Source organism: Scyliorhinus canicula, chromosome 19 (assembly GCF_902713615.1).
Source record: "Scyliorhinus canicula chromosome 19, sScyCan1.1, whole genome shotgun sequence".
Taxonomy (NCBI): Eukaryota; Metazoa; Chordata; class Chondrichthyes; order Carcharhiniformes; family Scyliorhinidae; genus Scyliorhinus; species Scyliorhinus canicula.
The window spans coordinates 50,455,243-50,474,514 of NC_052164.1; the positions used below are offsets into that span (position 1 = coordinate 50,455,243).

General features: G+C 48.6%; 1 protein-coding gene across 1 annotated transcript in view; it reads right to left on the minus strand.

Moving 5' to 3' along the window:
- LOC119954225 (solute carrier family 15 member 2-like) overlaps window positions 1–19,030 on the minus strand; it is a 201,950-nt gene extending 182,920 nt beyond the window's left edge. The window contains exon 1 of the mRNA XM_038779284.1: window positions 18,693–19,030. Within this exon, the coding sequence (XP_038635212.1) occupies window positions 18,693–18,764 (72 nt within the window). The 5' untranslated portion in view covers window positions 18,765–19,030. The remainder of the gene's footprint in view (window positions 1–18,692) is intronic.
- Between the last annotated feature and the right edge of the window lie 242 nt (window positions 19,031–19,272).

Genomic DNA, 19,272 nt, shown 5'->3' on the forward strand with positions numbered 1-19,272 from the left:
GGGAATTTGGATGATTTTCGGGGTATAAATTGAATATGGGTAAGAGTGAGGCCTTTGTAGTTCAGGCAAGGGGGGGTGAGGGAGGTGGGGGGCTGCCGTTCAAAGTGGTGGGAGGGAGTTTTCGATACTTGGGTGTCCAGGTGGCACGGGGGTGGGAGCAGCCACATAAATTAAATTTGGCCCAGTTAGCGGAGCAGATGATGGAGGACCTTTGCAGGTGGGACATGCTCCCATTGTCACTGACGGGGAGGGTACAGACCGTAAAGATGACGGTTCTCCTGAGATTTTTGTTCATAATCCAGTGTCTCACTATTTTTATTCCAAAAGCCTTTTTTAAGAGGGTCAATATGATGATCTCAGGGTTCGTATCGGCGGTTAAACTCGAAGAGTAAAGAAGGTGCTGTTGGAAAGGGGCCAAGGGGGGAGTGTGGTGAATGTAACATGGTAATTCACACTGTATCTTTGTAAGCGCAGTAGCGTTATCCGACCACTAGGGGGAGTAGCTCTGGGAATGCTCAGGAGCTTGTACATGGCTCCACCCTTGGCCCCGCCCATGACTTAAGGTTAAGGGGGGGGGGGGGGGGGGTTGTTGGGTTATGGGTATAGGGTGGATACGTGGGTTTGAGTAGGGTGATCATGGCTCGGCACAACATTGAGGGCCGAATGGCCTGTTCTGTGCTGTACTGTTCTATGTTCTATGTTCTATGTTCCTCCCCCTTGTGCTGCTGTATAAATACCCTTGTCCAGAGTCAGCCTGCAGTTCACCGAGAGTTCATCAACGGGTAACAGGCTGGCTCTGTAGTAAGTAGATTAAAGCCTACATTCATATCGGAAAACACGTGTCTGGTGTATTGATGGTTCCATCAATTTAATCTACTTAAGAACAGTCAAGATCGATCATGGAATCGGCCCTCAAGCCTGGACGCCTGGAACTCGACCCGCAGGATGCAGAGGCAAAATAAATCTTCTCCCACTGGCTGCGGTGCTTTAAGGCCTACCTGGCAGAAGCGAGCACAGCCGAAACGACAGAGGAACAGAAGTTAAGTCTACTGCACGCGAGGGTGAGCCACAGAATCTCTAAGCAACTAAACTCGGCCGGTTCATATACTGCAGCGATAGCGGTACTCGATAAGGTATATGTAAGGCCCATTAACAAAGTTTACGCACGCCATGTGTTCACGACTCGCCGCCAGCGGCCTACAGAAACACTCGCCGAATTTTTAAGGGAACACAATAATTTGTCAAATGACTGTAATTATCAAGCGGTTACCGCGGCTGAACACAGAGAACTTGCTGTACGCGATGTTTTTGTAGCGGGCCTCAGGTCTAATTATGTGCGCCAACGACTGGTTTCCCTGCCACTCCATGAGTTCTTTATAAATTTTTGAGACATTCCCCTCCCCCACTCCCACTTTCGAAATTACCTTGTCCTGTATCCCAGAGGTGGCAGAAGCAAAAAGGTCGAGACCTGCCTCCGTGCAAAATCCCTCACCTGCAAATACCGGATGAAGGATGAGTTGGGCAAGGAACGAGAGACAGGTCTGTGGGAGGATGCTCTGAGTCAACACGTCCTCATCATGTGCCAGGTTCAACCTGATAGAGTTAAAGTGACAGTGGCCCGGATGAGCAGTTTTTTTGAAGGGGTGGAGGGCAAGTGTGGGTGGTCTGTGGGAGGGCCTGCGAATCATGTCCACATGTTCTGGCATGTCCAAAGCTTAGGGGACTCTGGCAATGATTTGCCGATGTCATGTCCACGGTACTAAAGACAAGGGCGGCGCCGAGTCCAGAGGTGGCGATTTTTGGAGTGTCGGAAGACCCGAGACTCCAGGGGGTGAGAGAGGCTGACGCTTTGGCCTTTGCCTCCCTGGTAGCCCAGAGATGGATCTTACTGGCGTGGAGGGACTTGAACCCACAAAATCAGGAGTATGGGTTTGTGATATGGCTGGGTTTCTCAGGCTTGAGAAGATAAAGTTTGCCCTCAGAGGATCAATGTTAGGGTTCATCCGGAGGTGGCAGCCGTTATTGACTTCTTCGGGGAAATTTAAGCTGTTCACTGATACGATGGGGGGTGAGGGAGAGGGGGTGGGGGCGGCGATAGTTGAGGCATGATCAGCGACAGGAGGAGGGAGGGCTGAAGAACTGTGTGTGTAAGACATGCTGGCTGATTATGGTTGTTGGGTGGGGGGGTGTTATTTACTGTTTTATATTTGCTTTCAAAATTGTTTAAAAAATCACAAATGCCTTCATAAAATGTTTTTTTTTAAATGTTTGTTTCGAATCACTAGCTTTCGGAGCACAGCTACCATAATCCATGTACCTATCCAATAGCCGCTAGAAGGTCCCTAATGTTTCCGACTCAACGACTTCCATGCCCCATTCATTCCATGCCCCTACTACTCTCTGGGCAAGGAACCTACCTCTGACATCCCCCCTATATCTTTCACCAATCACCTTAAATTTATGTCCCCTTGTAATGGCTTGTTCCACCCGGGGAAAAAGTCTCTGTCTGTCTACTCTATCTATTCCCCTAATCATCTTATAAACCTCTATCAAGCCGGCCCTCGTTCTTCTCCGTTCTAATGAGAAAAGGCCAAGCACCCTCAACCTTTCCTGGTAAAACCTACTCTCCATTCCAGACAACATCCTGGTAAATCCCCTTTGCACCTTTGCCAAAGCTTCCACATCCATCCTAAAATGAGGAAACCAGAACTGCACAGTACTCCAAATGTGGCCTTACCAAGGTTTTGTACAGCTGCATCATCACCTCACGGCTCTTAAATTCAATCCCTCTGCTCACGAACGCCAGCACACCATAGGCTTTCTTCACAGCTCTATCCACTTGAATGGCAACTTTCAAAGATCTATGAACATAGACCCCAAGATCTCTCTGCTCCTCCACATTGACAAGAACCCTACCGTTAACCCTGTATTCCGCATTCATATTTGTCCTTCCAAAATGGACAACCTCACACTTGTCAGGGTTAAACTCCATCTGCCACTTCTCAGCCTAGCTCTGCATCCTATCCATGTCTCTTTGCAGCCGACAACAGCCCTCCTCACTATCCACAACTCCACCAATCTTCGTATCGTCTGCAAATTTACTGACCCACCCTTCAACTCCCTCATCCAAGTCATTAATGAAAATCGCAAACAGCAGAGGACCCAGAACTGATCCCTGCGATACGCCACTGGTAACTGGGCTCCAGGCTGAATATTTGCCATCCACCACCACTCTCTGACTTCTATCGGTTAGCCGGTTCATTATCCAACTGGCCAAATTTCCCACTATCCCATGCCTCCTTACTTTCTGCACAAGCTTACCATAGGGAACCTTATCAAATGCCTTACTAAAATCCATGTGCACTACATCCACTGCTTTACCGTCATCCATGTGATTGGTCACCACCTCAATGAATTCAATAAGACTTGTAAGGCAAGACCTACCCCTCACAAATCCGTGCTGACTATCCCTAATCAAGCAGTGTCTTTCCAGATGCTCAGAAATCCTATCCCTCAGTACCCTTTCCATTACTTTGCCTACCACCGAAGTAAGACTAACTGGCCTGCAATTCCCAGGGTTATCCCTATTCCCTTTTTTGAACAGGGGCACAACATTCACCACTCTCCAATTCCCTGGTACCACCCCTGTTGACAGTGAGGACGAAAAGATCATTGCCAATTTCATCTCTTGCTTCCCATAGAATCCTTGGATATATCCCGTCAGGCCCGGGGGACTTGTCTATCCTTAAGTTTTCAAAATGCCCAACACATCTTCCTTCCTAACAAGTATCTCCTCGAGCTTACCAGTCTGTTTCACACTGTCCTCTCCAACAATATGGCCCCCTCATTCTTAAATACTGAAGAAAAGTACTCGTTCAAGACCTCTCCTATCTCTTCAGACTCAATACACAATCTCCCGCTACTGTCCTTGATCGGACCTACCCTCGCTCCAGTCATTCTCATATTTCTCACATATGTATAAAAGGTCTTGGGGTTTTCCTTGATCCTACGTGCCAAAGATTTTTCATGCCCTCTCTTAGGTCTCCTAATCCCTTTCTTCAGTTCCCTCCTGGCTATCTTGTATCCCTCCAGCGCCCTGCCTGAATCTTGTTTCCTCAGCCTTACGTAAGTATTCTTCTTCCTGTTAACAAGGCATTCAACCTATCTTGTCAACCATGGTTCCCTCACTCGACCATCTCTTCCCTGCCTGACAGGGACATACATATCAAGGACATGTAGTACCTGTTCCTTGAACAAGTTCCACATTTCACTTGTGTCCTTCCCTGACAGCCTATGTGCCCAACTCATGCCTGCAAGTACTCTCCTTTGTCAGTGTTACCTTCCCCACTGCCTCACTACATGCTTTAACGTCCTGAACATTGGCTACCTTATTTTCTGGACTACAAATCCGGTTCCCATTCCCCTGCCAAATTAGTTTTAACCCTCCCGAAGAATACTAGAAAACCTCCCTCCCAGGACATTCTCCAAGGCCCGCGCTGGATGGTCCCCTGCTCTGACGACCGCTCTGGACCACCCCAACTCCAAGACTCACTTTGGACGCTCCCCTGATCCATGGCTCGCGATGGACGGTCCTCCACTCCATGGTCTGTGCTGGATGGCCTCTCATGGATGGGGGGGGGGGGGAATTGGATGTGGGGCTTTTGGGGAACCAAGTGTGCTGTGTGAAATTTGAAAAGGTGATTAAGGAATATGTAGATTTCAACTGTATGGGTGAGGTGTCGAAGGCAGCTGTCTGGGAGGCTCTAAAGGCGGTGGTGAGGGGTGAGGTCATTTTGTTTAAGGCCAGGGTGGACAAAGAGGAGAGGTTGGAGCAGCAGAGGGTAATAGACAAGATGTTGGAGGTAGATAGGAGTTATGCAGAAGATGGGGACCCAGCGAAGCTGGAAAAGAAGAAGGAACTACAGGCGAGCTTCAACCGACTGTCTACCAGGAAGGCGGTGCGCCAACTGAGACGAGCAAGGGGTGCAGTTTACGAACATGGAGATAAGACAGGTCAGCTCTGGAGGGAAGCAGCAGCAAGGGAAATTCTTCAGGTGAGAGATAGGGCAGGGAAGTTGGTGGTGGCTCCGGGTCTGACAAACAAGGTTTTTGAGGAGTTTTATGAGAGGTTGGACAGGTCAGAGCCACCTGGGGGAGACCGTGAGATGCAGGAATTTCTAGATGGGTTGGAGTACCCGAGGTTAGGGGAGGGGGACAGGGCTACATTAGAAGGAGCAATAGTGGAGCAGGAGATAAAGGATGCGACTGGGAGGATGCAGTCGGGGAAGGTGGGAGGGCCGGATGGGTTTCCGGTGGAATATTATAAAATATTTAAGGACAAGTTGGCATCCCTGATGGTGGGGATGTTTGAAGAGGCGATAGGAAAGGGGTGTTACCACAAACTTTGGGGCAGGCATCGATTTCACTGTTGCTAGAAAAAGATAAGGATCCGACGGAGTGTGGGTCGTATAGGCCCATATCACTTCTGAATGTGGACGCAAAAGTATTGGCGAAGGTACTGGCGGATAGGCTGGAGGAGTGCCTCCCAAAGGTGATAGGTGAGGATCAGACGGGGTTCGTGAGAGGGAGGCAGCTCTTTTCGAACATTCGGAGGGTATTGAACATCGTTATGGCACCGGCGGAGGGGAAGGAAACAGAGGTGGTTGTGGCATTGGACACCGAGAAGGCGTTTGACCAGGTAGAATGGGGGTACTTGATGGCAGTTCTGGAGCGGTTTGGGATAGGACCAAGATTTGTGAACTGGGTAAAGCTACTATATAAGGAGCCGAGGCCTAGTGTCCACACAAACAACATCAGCTCGAGATATTTTTCTCTCCATCGTGGGACTAGGCAGCGATGTCCTATGTCCCCCCTGCTGTTTGCACTTGAAATTGAGCCATTGGCCATCGCATTAAGAAGTTCGAGAGCATGGAAAGGAATAGCGCGGGGGTGGGGGGGGATAGAGCACTGGGTGTCCTTATATGCCGACGACTTGCTGTTATACGTGTCGGAACCAAGTGTGTCGATAGGGGGAATATTGGAGCTACTGCGAGTATTTGGGTCTTTCTCGGGGTCCAAGCTAAATCTAGACAAGAGGGAGTATTTTGTGGTGTCTCGGCAGGGGTGGAGGGGCTGCCATTTCGTAGGGCAGGGACTCACTTTAGGTATCTGGGGGTGCAGGTTGCCTGGGAGTGGGGGGGGGGGGTGGGCTTCGCAGGTACAACATCTCTAGTTTGGTGGAGTGAGTGAAAGCTGATCTGGCAAGGTGGGATGGTCTCCCTCTGTCACTGGTGGGTCGGGTACAGGCGGTTAAAATGAATGTGTTGCAGTGATTTCTGTTTATTATTCAATGCCTACTAATTTTCCTCCCAAAGGCTTTTTTCAGGGAGATTGAGGGAAGGATTACCTTGTTCATATGGGGAGGAAAGGTGGCCAGAGTGAGAAAGGTGCTGCTCCAGAGGGAAAGGCAGGCAGGGGGTTTGGGCCTTCCGAACCTGATATACTATTACTGGGCGGCGAATGTGGAGAAGGTGCGGAGCTGGGTCAGAGGGGTTGATTCCCAGTGGGTCAGAATGGAGGAGTGTTTGTACAGGGGGTCGGGACTGAAAGCACTTGTGTGGTGATAACCACTGTAGATATGTGTACTTGCAGTAGGGGGATGTATGGCTGTACCTGTAATACAGGTTCCTCCGGTAAGCCCCTGCCGGCCAGCTCCGCCCACAGGGAGCTTGTGTATAAATATGCGTGTGAGTCACTGAGATCCTATTCTACAGTTGCAGCCAGAGGAATAGCATCACACAGCAATAAAGTCTCGATTGTACATGTCTCTCGTCTTTGTGGGCAATTGTTAGCGCCACAATTTATTGCTGTGTGATTTTCCGTACACCAAGGACATCAGAATCAAGCCTGACCGTCTGAAGCTGGATCTACAGTCGCATCACGCCAGGAAAGACTTCGTTCACTGGCTTGCATTCTTCGAGGCCTACATCTCTTCAGCGGACCCTCCCCCGACGGAGGCTCAAAAAAAACAACTTCTGTACTCAAGACTTAGCTCCAGTGTCTTTCCGCTAATTCGAGATGCGCCTGACTACACCAGAGCTATGGAACTGCTCAAGGAGAACTATGCAGAGTCGACGAACACCCTGTTTGCGAGACATCTACTCTCTACTCGCGTCCAGCAGCCGGGTGAGTCGATTGAGGAATTCTGGAGGGCCCTTATACCTCTGGTACGAGACTGCGACTGCCGGGCCCTCACAGCCAAGGAACACTCTGATTTACTCATGTGCAATGCCTTTGTTACAGGCATTGCATCGGACCCCATCCGGCAACGACTGCTGGAAGGGGCCGCCCTCGACCTCGCGGCCACAAAGACTCTGGCGTTTTCATGACGGCCGCCTTCCGTAGTGCGCGATCTTACTCTGCTAGCCACTCGGCCCACCCATCCTACCCCTCGTGGACCCCGCAAACGGCCCCCCAGGCCCACCCGACCTACCCCTCGTGGACCCCGCAACCGGCTCCCCCAGCAGCCGCCCCACGCATTACACCTGCGCTGCTCGCCGCACCGCGCTCCCTGGGAGTCCCCGCTGTTACTTCTGCGGTCAGCAGAAGCACCCCTGCCAACGCTGCCCGGCCCACACCGCGACCTGCAAAGCTTGTGGCAAGAAAGGCCACTTTGCAGCAGTGTGTCAGTCCAGGACAGTTGCCGCTATCAGAATCCAGGGGCAGGGATGAGGGAGATTATGACAATTCTGGGGGAATTTGGCCAGTTTTCGGGATACAAACTGAATATGACGAAGAGTGAGATGTATGTAATCCAGGCAAGAGGCCAGAAGGGTCGGCTGAGGACCTACCATTTAGGTTAGTGGGGGACAATTTTAGATATCTGGGGATACAAGTGGCGCACGACTGGGGCCGGTTGCACAAGTTGAACTTGTCCCGGCTGGTTGAGCAGATGAGGGGCAAGTTTCGGAGATGGGATGCGCTTCCGCTGTCACTTGCGGGGAAGATGCAGACGGTTAAGATGACGATATTGCTGAGATTTTTATTTGTGTTCCAATGCCTCCTGATTTTAAGAGGATCAACAAAATCATTTTGGGCTTTGTTTGGGCGGTTAAGTCCCCACGGGTGAAAAAGGTGATGCTCGCGAGGAATCGGGGGAGGGGGGGGCTTGCCCTGCCAAATTTTAGTAATTATTACTGGGCGGCCAATATTGCGATGATAAGGAAAGGGGTGGTGGGATGGGGGTGGTTTGGGAGTGGATGGAAGCGGCCTCATGCAGGGGCACCAGCCTCATGCAGGGGCACCAGCTTAGGGGCACTGATAACGGCACCATTGCCATTCCCGCTGGCGAGATATTCCACCAGCCCCATGGTGGTGGCGGCCCTGAGGATCTGGGGTCAGTGGAGGAGATCTGTTGGTGCAGTGAGGGTGTCGGTTTGGTCCCCAATATGTAACAATCATCGGTTCACTCCGGGGAGCTTAGATGGTGGATATCGGGTAATGCAAAGGCTGGGGATTGAGAAGATGGGGGACCTGTTTCTGGAAGGGAGCTTCCCTAGCTTGAGGGCGCTGGAGGAGAAGTTCGGGCTGATAGCAGGGAATTATTTCAGATATCTACAGGTGTGGGACTTTCTGCGCAGACAGGTACCATCCTTCCCACTCCTGCCACGAAGAGGGATTCAAGATAGGGATAGTGCGGGGGAGGGGAGGGAGTGTCTCGGACATCTACAAAGAATTAATGGGGGTGGAGGAGACGCATATAGAGAAGTTGAAATGCAAGTGGGAGGAGGAGCTGGGGGGTGAGGTGGAGGATGGTCTACGGGGGGAGGCGCTGAGTAGGGTCAACGTGACCGCTACATGCACAAGGCTCAGCTTGATCCAATTTAAAGTGGTGCACCAGGCATACATGACAGCAACCCAGATGAGTAGATTCTTTAGGGTGGAAGACAAATGTGTCAGATGTGCGGGTGGACCAGCGAACCATGTCCACATGTTCTGGGCATGCCCAAAACCTAGGGGTTACTGGCAGGGGTTCACGGATGTCATGGCCAGGGTATTGAAGACAAGGGTGGAAATTAGTTCAGGGGTAGCGATCTTTGGGATGTTGGAGGACCCGGGTGTTCAGAAGGAGAGAGAGGGAGATGTTCTGGCCTTTGCCTCCTTGGTAGCCCGGCGACAGATATTGCTGGCTTGGAGGGAGTCTAGGCCTCTGAAGTCGGAGGCCTGGTTAACTGACATGGTGAACTTTCTCGGCCTGGAAAAGATCAAGTTCGCCTTGAGAGGGTCGGTGTCAGGGTTCGCCCGGAGGTGGCAACCATTCATTGACTTCTTCGCGGGAAATTAATCGTCAGCAGGAGGCCGGGGGGGGGGGCTAGGGTAGTATAGAGTAGGGGGTTAATAAATAGGTGGGCCTTGGAGGGACGGATGTCAGGGCTGTTTTTTGATTACTGTTCTTTGTACTCTATTGTTTTTTGTACTGTGGTTGTTTGTTATGCCAAAAATACCTCTTTAAAAATTGTTTGTTAAAAAAAAGTAATTCTACAGTGAGTAACTCAGCTCCTGACCCCCCAAAACCTGCCCACTATTTACAAGACGCAAGTCAGAAGTGTAATGGAATACTCTCCACTGCCTGAATGAGTTCAGTTCCAACAACACTCAAGAAGCTCGACACTATCCAGGACAAATCAGCCTGCATGATTGCTTCCTCTTCCACAAACATTCAGTCCCTCCACCACCGACGAACAGGGACAGCCGTGTGTATCATCTAAGATGTACTGCTGTAACTCACCAATGTTCCTTAGACAGCACTTTCCAAGCTCCGACCACTACCATCTAGAAGGAAAAGAGTAGCAGGTACCTCGGAACCCCACTGCCTGAAGGTTCTCCTCCAAGTCACTGACCATTCTGACCTGGAAATATATCAGCATTACTTCACTGTCGCTGGGTCAAATTCCTGGAACTCCCTCCCTAACAGCACTCTGGGTGTACTGGGTTCAAGAAGGAAGCTCACCACCACCTTCTGAAGGGCAACTTGGAATGTTGGCCTGACCAGCGATGCTCATATTCCGTAAATTCATTTTTACTTTTTAAAAATCCTGAGTATTGACATGGTGTATGTGGAGAGGATGTTACCTCTTGTCGGGGAATCTAAAATAGGGTCACTGTTTCAAAATAAGGGGTCGCTCATTTAAGACGGAGATGAGGATAAATTTATCTCTGAGAGGGTCATGGGTCTCTGGAACTCTCTTCCTCAAAAGGCAGTGGAAGCAGAATCTTTGAATACATTCAAGGCACCTGGGTGCCAGCCTGGCATTTGGCATACACTATGCATAAGGCCCGGGGGAGTCCTGCCCCTGTCAGGTTGGGTGAGGGGGAGCAGGGGCCAAAGACTCCCTTATAGGTGAGTGAGAGTGTCTGGGGGTTGAGCCGAGGACTGAAAGATAGGCACCATTTAACAATGCGACTCAGTGTTCCATCGGGGAGGGGCACTAAAAAAAGACAGAGTGCTGTTCGATACCAGGGTCATTCCTGCCGTTTGTAAAGCTGGGAATGACCCGGCTAATCCCACCCAGAATGGACTCTGTTTTCATTAGATTAGATTGCACCCTTCGACTTCGCTGTACAGGGCACAATTTTAAACATTTGTGGATGGTACAAAATTTGGAAATATAATGAACAGTGTGGAAGATAGTATGGAAGGCAAGAGGGTGGACAAATCAGAAATTAAATTTAATGTAGAAAAGAGAGATGTGATTCATTTTGGTAGGAATAACAAAGAGTCAATCTAATTATACAATTCCAAAAGGTGATGCAGGAGCAGAGGGACCTGGGGCATAAATCATTGAAGGTGAGAAGCTGAGAGAGGAATTCGAAAAGCATACAGGATTTGGGGTTTTATAAATAAGGGCATACAGGAAAAGCAAAGGCGCTTCGATAAACAGTACAGAACACTCGTTCAGCCTCAGCTGCAGTATTGTGTCTAGTTCTGAGCACCACACTTTAGGTAGGATGTGAAGACATGAGATTGCACTCAAAAATCACAAGGATGGTTTCAGGGATGAGGGGGTACAATTTGGTGGGCAGGTTGGAGAAGCTGGATCTGTGCTCCTTTGAGAAGAGGAAATTAAAAAGAGATTTGACTGAGGTGTTGAAAATCATGTCGGGGGTTGGACAGGATAGGTTGAGAGAAACAGTCCCTGCAGATGGTGTTGTGTTCTCTATTTTGCTTTACCTGGATGGCTCGGATGTGTAATGTTGAATACAGAACACTAAGCTTTGTTAACAAACAAAACTATAAATTTATTACACTACTAAGATTCAATCACACTCCTAAACTAGATGGTTTTTCTATTAAACTATGGTATCTCTAACTAGCAGACTTTCTCGAGTACAACTGCTCACTCTTGCCTCACTATCTTATCCAGCTCTCTCCAAACCCGGGACTTTCAGAATCCCCGAAGTCACATGATATATATATGACGGTTCTGTGGTTCCCTCTAGTGGTAAGAAGCATTGTCATCAATTTGTTAACTCTTTGCACCCCAGTCAATATACAAATCATTACAGATGGCAGGATCCAGAATCTGAAGATGTCAATTTAAGGTGATTAGAAAATTAAGCAAGAGTGAAAAATCTTTCCGTGCAGTGAGTCGTTAGTCTCTGGAATGTGGTACCTGAGGGGTAGTGGAGGCAGATTTAATTGTGGCTTTCAAAAGCGAATATGATAATTGTCTGAAGAGAAAAAATAATTGCAGGGTGTGGCCATCTAAAATGGCAGACCACAAAAGACGATGGGAATTGTGGTCAGGTTGGGACACAGACAGGACACAACTTGTGCATATTGCAAACAACAACTCAGACCTATACAGAATCTCTCACCTTCTAGAGGCCACTCACAGGTCTCCCCAGGACAATGGACGTCAGATTGAAACTTACCACTGGTAGCAGACTCGGGGGTGCCTATTTGCCTTATTTGGGAGTGCCTATGTGCCTTGGACACTAACGGCCATCACCGATTAGTACCCGCCCAGCCATCAAGGTACCTGCCCTTAATTGGCCAGAATCGATTAGGGTAATTGAAATCCTATCGATTCATTGGATCCCTACCTGGGACCGCCCAAAAGAGCGCGAAAAAGATCGGCGGATAAGAGGAACTACGCAACCAACCTTCTGTCTCTTTTGGGGTCTGGCTTCTGTCATCCATCTGCAGCACATCGACCAGCCAAGTTCAGGGTCCCACGATCTCCACCTGAAGGACGACACTCAGCCTAAACAAACCAGGCAACCTGCAGCCACTATACGTGAGGAACAAGATAAAGGCCTTTAACCTGCAAAGAGCCGGTCACTTGTAAGTTAAGTAAAGGTTATTTAAACTACTAGATATAGTCGAAGATGTAGTAGCGTGTAATTTATTAAGTATAGAACTAATCCTATGTTCAATAACAAGCTGTGATCATACTAAATACTGGTTGTGTGGTTATTTGTCTCATACACGGAACACACTCCCATATGGTGGTTATTAATAGTAATACAGATAAAATACAGATAGAAGTCAATTGGCAGAGCAACAAGGGTCAATGGGAAAAGGAGAGGGAGTGGGATGAGGTGAGCAGGCAGCTGGCAAGGATATGACAAGCTGAATGGGCTCCTTCTGTGCTGCAACTATGAGATGAGGCAAAGTGTTTTCTCTCAGAAGGTGGTGAGTCTTTGGAGCTCTCTTTCTGAAAAGACAGCAGTCTTCAGACATTTTTAAGGCAGAGGTGGGCAGATTCTTGGTGTGCAAGGGAGTGAAAGGTTATCGGGGAGCATGAAAGTAGACTTGAGGTTACTATCAGATCAACCATTATTTTATTCAATGGTGAAATAGGCTCAAGGGGCTGAATGGCCTACTTCTGCTTCTTGTGCGTATAATTCTGTGGTTCTAGAGTCACTCCCATACCATGAACGAATAATGTAAAGTTTATTAAATGTGAGAGAGTTTTGCAAAGATTTGGAAAGTTCCCAAGATAGCTGGAAGAGCTAAAATAAGGGTGTTAATTGGCCAATCCACTTGGCATTGGCTGACATAGAATCATAGAATCCCCACAGTAGAGAAGGAGGCCACTCGGCCTATCGAGTCTGCGCCGACCTCCGAAAGAGCACTCTACCTAGGCCCAATCCCTTACTCCATCCCTGTAACCCCACCTAACGTTTGGACACTATGGGGCAATTTAGCATCGTCAATCCACCTAACCTGCACATCTTTGGAATATGGGAGGTCATAGAATTGTTACAGTGCAGAAGGAGACCATTCGGCCCATCGTACCTGCACCAGCTCTCTCCCTTAACCCTCGCATTAGAACATAGAACATAGAACAGTACAGCACAGAACAGGCCCTTCGGCCCTCGATGTTGTGCCGAGCAATGATCACCCTACTCAAACCCACGTATCCACCCTATACCCGTAACCCAACAACCCCCCCCCTTAACCTTACTTTTTAGGACACTACGGGCAATTTAGCATGGCCAATCCACCTAACCTAGGAAGGATGTGGAAGCTTTGGAAAGGGTTCAGAGGAGATTTACTAGGATGTTGCCTGGTATGGAGGGAAGGTCTTACGAGGAAAGGCTCAGGGAATTGAGGTTGTTTTCGTTAGAGAGGAGAAGGCTGAGAGGTGACTTAATAGAGACATATAAGATAGTCAGAGGGTTAGATAGGGTGGACAGTGAGAGTCTTTTTCCTCGGATGGTGATGACCAACACGAGGGGACATAGCTTTAAATTGAGGGGTGAGAGATATAGGACAGATGTCAGAGGCAGTTTCTTTACTCAGAGAGTAGTAGGGGTGTGGAACGCCCTGCCTGCAATAGTAGTAGACTCGCCAACTTTAAGGGTATTTAAGTGGTCACTGGATAGACATATGGATGAATATGGAATAGTTTAGGTCAGATAGGCTTCAGATGGTTTCACAGGTCGGCGCAACATCGAGAGCCGAAGGGCCCGTACTGCGCTGTAGTGTTCTATGTTCTATGTTCTATGTATAACCCGCACATCTTTGGACTGTAGGAGGAAACCGGAGCACCCGGAGGAAACCCACGCACACACGGGGAGGACGTGCAGACTCCGCACAGACAGTGACCCAGCCGGGAACTGAACCTGGGACCCTGGAGCTGTGAAGCATTTATGCTAACCACCATGCTACCGTGCTGCATTGTTTCCTTTCATCTAATTCAGTGTTCTTCAAACTTTTTTTCCGGGGACCCATTTTTACCAACCGGCCAACCTTCGGGACCCAACCCGGCCGACCTTCACGACCCACGCTGGCCGACCTGCGCAACCCACCATTTTCTCTTACCTTGTTTGCTGCTGACAAAAATGGAGGAAATGGTTTTGGGTCCCTTTGGCCCTCGTACACGCTCCTTCAATGGAACCTGTTGGATGAAGGTGAAGCCTTCCAGTGTCGGAAAGTATGGAGTCTCCATCTGTCCAAAGTTTTTTCCTGTCAAATTTTATCAAATAAACCTCCCCCCCCCCCGAACTTGTAAAAATAAAATAAAATGAGTAAAATAAATGAAACAAATTAATGAACCCCCCCCCAAACTTGTAAAAAAAAATGAAAAAAAAAAAATTAAATGAATAAAATAAATGGATAAATGAATAAAAACCACTACAGAACTTGTAAAACAAAAAGCTGCAACCGCTTTAAAAAATAGCGGCCGCACTGTACATGTGCACCGATCATCGTGCGCGCATGTGCAATGCGGCCAAATTTTTTTTAACATGTTCGCGGAATGCGCATGCGTGCCGATCGTCGAGCGTGCATGCGCAATGCAGGCAAATTTTTTTTTAACATGTTCGCGGCCGCTTGCAGCCGGCGTTATGAAAAGCCGGCTGCTGCGCGGGGATTTGCACGTTCGGGAGCGCCGCGGACAACGGCTCCATGACCCTCCCGACACCCGCCCGCGACCCACCCGCGTGTCGCGCCCCTGACTTTGAAGAACACTGATCTAATTCCCTCTTGAATACCTTGATTGATGTTTAACTTCTCACATCGATGTGACTTCCGGTGGCGGCCATGAGCTAAGCAGTGTTATGGGCCAGGGTTTAGAAAATCCCAAAGTGTATCATGGAGTTCACCTGACCCACAACTTTTAATAGATTGTCGAATTTGACATTGGAGCACACGGCCCACTCTACAGGTGTGGTACAGCAGAAATTGAAAAGTATTTTTTAAAGCAAAAAAATGTTTATTCTATGAACTCAAGTTAACCTTTTTAAAACATACAGTGAACATCTTAGCAACCATCAATTCAAATACAACCCCCAAAGAATACAACACTAAGTAATCCTTAATAACTTCCCAAACACCATCCAGAAGACAAAAGAAACACCTTTTAACAGAAGCACATTAGGTTTACATTCACTACTGAGAACGTTTATAATTCTGAATTCACCAAATGATCAAGAGATAGTCTTTTCATGGCAGAGAGATCAACAGTACACCTGCTCTGTCTGGCTTCAGTTCCAACAATGAAAACAAAACTAAAATACACCCTGCAGCAAACAGCCTAAAACAAAAATAAAAAGCTGACACAGCCCAGCTTCATCCACACCACTGCAGTAATATGAGCAGCCAAACATTTCTTAAAGCGACATTCTCATGACAGCAGTCACGCGAAAGGTGGCTCTCATCTAAGAACGTTGACTGAGGCCTTTTAACCGCAATAAACAGGCATAGAAACTTCCCCAAATTAATCCCCATCAACCGCACAGCCATCTAAGATGAGAAAGAATCAGCAAACCAGCCAAAAAGCCAGCAGAGACGAGGGGAAGGTCACCTCTGCCTCGGAACCGGGAAGCACATGTGGAGGCACAGGACCAGCGAGGGACATCCCTGCTGATTTTCCAGTGTAGACCGGGGTGCTGATGGAACAAATGAAGTGCTTTATCACCTCCAAGCGCCAGAGACACAGAGAGGAGATGAAAATAGATGTCTTAGCAACCATCAAGGCAACAGTGGAGGTCTCAACAGCCTCCATGAGGGAGGCAATGGACAGAATTCCTTCATCCAGAGAGTGGTCGGCCTGTGGAATTCGTTACCACAGAAAGCAGTTTGGGCCAAAACATTGTTGTATGCTTTCAAGAAAGTGCGGCACAGTGGCACAGTGGATGTGCAGGTTAGGTGAATTGGCTATGTTAACTTGCCCCCTACTGTCCAAAAGGTTAGATGGGGTTACTGGGTAACGAGGATAGGATGGAAGCGTGGGCTTTAGTAGGATGTTCTTGCAGTGGGCCTGTGCAGATTCGATGGGTTGAATGACCTCCTTCTGCACTGTAAATTCTATGAAATCTAAGAAGCAGTTAGATACAGCACTTAGGGCAAAGGGGTTCAAAGGATATGGGGGAGAGGCCTCAACTGGCCAGTGAAAAAATCCCGAGTCCTCGCCCATCTCAAGAATCCGAGGATAGACGTAGCCTTCCTACACCTAAGGGAGAGGGACCAAACTGCACGTAAGGAAGGGCTGGGTGGGACAAGCGTTTCATGCATGCTTCAATATTAGGATAAGGGGGTGGCCATATTTGTAAACAGGACAGTTTCATTCACAGCGACGAGCGGTGACGGACTCAGGGTGGTGATTCGTTATGGTCCACGGGACCCTGGGAGGGGCCCCAGTAGTCTTGGTAAATTTACACGCCCTGAACTGGAACAACGCAGAGTTCATCAAAAAAGCTAATCATGTGGAGGCGACTTTAACTGCATACTGGACCGAGAATGGACAGATCCAACCCCAGGGCGAGAGCTACAACAGGAATAGCTAGAGAGCTAAACATGGAGCAGATGGAGGGGGGTGGAGCCGTGGAGATTTAACCATCCGAGAGATAAAGGTTTCTCTTTCTCCCACTTTCACAAGGCCTACTCGCAAATAGACTTTTTTATCTTGGGAAAAATGGTGCTTCCAGGGGTAACAAAGATGGAATACTCCGCGACTGTAATCTCCGACCACCCGCCACATTACATGGACGTGAGGTTGGGGAAGGGCCGGACCCCATGGAGGCTGGATACTGCCACCCTCACTGATAGGGAATTCTGCACGAAGATATCCCAAGCCATCAATAGTTATGTAACCTGCAACCAAAACGGAGAGGTCTCACCCTCTATGTTTTAGGAGGCACTGTAGGTGGTGAACGGGGAGAGAACAGGAAACAAGGGCTGGAAGCACCGCTAGGGCTGGGCTAAATCATGGACCGTATTAATTCCATACATGCAGAAAAAATGGCAGGATCGAATGGGTTCCCAGTAGACTTTTACAAAAAATTTGCAGCAGCACTGGCTCCGCACTTACGGAGGCTGTTCAATGACTCATTGTCGAATGGGCCCTGTAGCCCACGCTGGCCCAGGCCTCAATCTCACTGATCCTCAAAAAGGACTATGACATCACAGAGAATGGATCGTATAGGCCTATCTCTCTCTTAAACACCAATGCAAAAATTCTGGCAAATGCTCTGGTGAGGTGCCTGGAGAGCTGCCTGCCAGAAGTCATCGCGGAAGATCAGACCGAGTTTGTCAAGAGCAGACAGCTAACAGTGAACATCAGATGCCTGCTGAGTGTAATAATGACCCCATCCTGGAGGAGGACACCAGAGGTGATCATCTCCCTAGATGTTGAGAAAGACTTTGATTGAGTAGAATGGAGGTACTTCATGGAGGTATTTGAACAGTTTGGTTTGGAACAGGGTTCATCGCACGGGTGAAGCTCCTGTTCACAACCAGCAACAAACGAGGGGAGGGATGTGCAAATAGGAAGGGGTGAGCATAAAGGAAGGAGGGGTAGCAAGGGCATGAGGTGTTGGGTGCCGGGGAGGGTGGGGGGGGGGGGGGGGCAGAAGCACCGCCCGGTCAGAACGGAGCTCAGGTACAGCAGATGACTGATGGGAAAACAGGCCATTAGATCTCCTCCCGCACACATGGAAAACCAGGGAGGTGGATTGTCCTAACCTCCCTCAAGAACATGATAGGGGATCAAGGCAGCACGGTAGCACAATGGATAGCAGTGTGGCTTCACAGCGCCAAGGTCCCCGGTTCGATTCCCTGCTGGGTCACAGTCTGTGCGGAGTCTGCACATTCTCCCCGTGTCTACGTGGATTTCCTCCGGGTTCCTCCCACAGTCCAAAGATGTGCAGGTTCGGTGGATTGGCCATGCTAAATTGCCGTAAGTTTCCAAAAAATTTAGGAGGGGTTATTGGGTTACGGGGATAGGGTGGAAGTGAGGGCTTAAGTGGGTCGTTGCAGACTTGATGGGCTGAATGGCCTCCTTCTGACTGTATGTTCTATCAGGAGTCCCCCCATAAGAACGAGATCACATGTAAAGAAAGCCAAGAGTTCTGACAGGGACTGTAAATACAAATGTAAATAACAGTTTGCGAGTACGGGAACCTTGGTCACAGGCAAAGTGACAACCATTTGTACAGATGTATTTGCAACAATTGTTGCCTAGTTTCTTTGTTTATGCATTTGCCAATGACACTGTTTTGTTTATTATATCTAAGAATCTTTCTACTAAATGTCAAAATCCCAATAAAAATATTATTTGAAAATCGAATGCTTTGATTGAATCTGCCTCCACCACACTCTCAGTCAAAGCATTCCAGTCCCTAACCACTTGCTGCCTGAAAATGTTTTTCCTTGTGTCACTTTTGCTTCTTTTATCAATTACCTTAAACTTGGGGCCCTCTGAGGACCAATCCTGGAAATGGTCTGTCCGCCAATGGGAAGTGTTTCCCCTCATCTCCTCTGTCCACGCCCTTCATGATTTTGAATACTTGCATCAAATCTCCTCTCAGCTTTCTTTTCTCAAAGAGTCCCAACTTCTCCAATCTATCTTCATAACTGATATCTTCGTATCTTCATAACTCTGAAATGATTTGAAGCGTAAACACTTAAAAACAAGAAGAAAGTCCATCCATCCATCCAGTACCCCAATCTCCTCACAGAGCTCATGCATCCAAGATTTCAACCTTCCCAGGGAGGCTCATCCGTCCAGTATCCGAGCACATCCTCCCAGTAACTTAATCTTCTCCCCAAACTCAAGCCCTCCTATTGAAGCTCATCTTTATAGTGCCTCTGAGTCATAGAGGTCTGGGTCAAGTCCCACTCCAGGTCTTGAGCACAAAAACCATGGCCAACACAACACCCTCTGCATTCCCTCTGCAGGATGGGACATTAAGCCGAGGCCCTATCTGCATGCGCAGATGAATCTAAAAGATTCCAATGCACTATTCTGAAAAAGAGCATGG